General features: G+C 48.9%; 1 protein-coding gene across 3 annotated transcripts in view; it reads left to right on the top strand.

Moving 5' to 3' along the window:
* Positions 1-1,697, top strand: part of LOC113455526 (protein NYNRIN-like) — a 17,578-nt gene that overhangs the window by 8,321 nt on the left and 7,560 nt on the right. The window contains exon 3 of one of the 3 annotated variants that reach the window (XM_026777347.1): positions 893-1,169. The exons of the other annotated variants lie outside the window; for them this stretch is intronic. Coding sequence (XP_026633148.1) covers positions 893-947 — 55 coding nt within the window. The 3' untranslated portion in view covers positions 948-1,169. Of the gene's footprint in view, positions 1-892; positions 1,170-1,697 lie in introns of those variants that run through there. 3 annotated transcript variants of the gene reach the window in all.

Here is a 1,697-nt window from a genome sequence, read left to right as displayed (position 1 = left end):
CATTATTAAAGTCCATGTTCCCTTCTCTCTTCCAGATCTCTCTCAAATAGAAAAGTAGTTGGGTTCCTTCTCTGCTAATCTTTCTGTTTATATTAAGGAGTTTCACTATCTGTCCCAGGCCTATGATCTAACCTGGTATGGCTTCTATGTCATCCAGGCTTCTATTCTGACTCCTGAAAAGGGAAGTAGAATTCAGGCAGCAGCTAGACAGTATGCAGACCAGACTCACCTAGTAGACAGTGCAATTCCTGTGGGACTGCCACCCACAAAACCCTATTGGGATTATCCACCTGACCAAAGCGGTCAACAAAGGTGGGACATCATGGTTTATTGCCTCCTTCAGGGTATGGAGATTGTCTCAGAAAAAGTAGTTAATTTTGATAACTTTGAGAGATCACACAGCTAGCTGACAAAAACCCAACCATTTTTTAAACTGATTATAAGAGACCATGGTCCAATATACTAGACTGAACCCAGCCTCCCCAGCGGGAGCCACGGTCCTGGCTACCCATTCCATTTCTCGGTCAGCACCAGATATTAGAAAAAAAGTTTTAAAAGGTTGAGGAGGGTCCCCAAACCCCTATACAGGAATTGGTGAGAATGGCCTTTAAAGTTTTTAATGCCCGAGAAGAAATAGCTGAGTCCTCCTGACAGACAAGGTTGCAACAGATGGCAACACTCCAAGCTCAAGCCCTAGCAGCTGCCCTGAGGCTATCGGGACCCCCAGAAGGTGAACAAGGGAAGTCAACCATGAGACTCCATCCTGGAAGAGCTCAGCCTAAGTCAACCTCACCAGCAAGCTGCTTCAAATGTGGTCTAAATGGGCCTCCTATGAGGCCATGCCCCATCTGCCAGCAACCTGAACACTGAAAATCACAATGCCTTCATGCAGGCTCGTCTTCTATGCCATTCCACGGAGGTCTAGCCTCACCAACATCAGCGAGTGAGACTATGCCAGCCTTTGAACTTCCCAGCCTCAAGGAGGATTGATGCAGCCCAGACTTGATGACTCCCATAGCCCTCTCCAAGCCTAGGGTAACACTGCAGGTAGCAGGTGAGTCTGTTGCTTTTCTTTTGGACACGGGAGCTGCCTACTCTGTTTTAACATCTCACTTGGGCCTTACGTTCCCCTCACCACTTTCAGTCATGGAGGTAGACAGATCCTGCTATTCCCCACTTACAACTTTGCCACTGCCCCGCATTCTTGCAGGGCAATTCTTCTCTCATTCGTTCTTAGTGATACCTGCTTGCCCTGCGCCTTTACTGGGTCGAGGTATCCTTAGCCCCTTCAGGGCCACACTCACTTTGGCCCCCACACCCTCTCCTGAGTCACACTTTCTTCTCACTTTAACAGCCTCACATGTTTCTACCCCAGACTGTTCTGTCCCTACCCTCCCTTATCCAGTAGACCCCCAAGTATGGGACACTTCTACTCCTGTGGTTGCTACTCACCACCAGCCAGTGCTAGTTCACCTTAAAGATCCTTTGTCCTTCCCTTCCCGACCCCAGTCTCCTATTTCTGAAACCCACCGCCGAGGCCTTAAGCCTATTATCACCTGTCTCCTGTCTCAAGGACTTCTGATTCCTATTGACTCATCCTGCAACACTCCAATCCTCCCCATGGGTAAGCCCTCTGGTGCTTACCACTTGGTTCAAGACCTCCGCCTCATAAATGAGGCAGTCATTCCAGTTCACCC

Source organism: Microtus ochrogaster, unplaced genomic scaffold (assembly GCF_000317375.1).
Source record: "Microtus ochrogaster isolate Prairie Vole_2 unplaced genomic scaffold, MicOch1.0 UNK57, whole genome shotgun sequence".
NCBI lineage: Eukaryota > Metazoa > Chordata > Mammalia > Rodentia > Cricetidae > Microtus > Microtus ochrogaster.
This window is presented reverse-complemented; position numbering and strand designations above follow the sequence as displayed.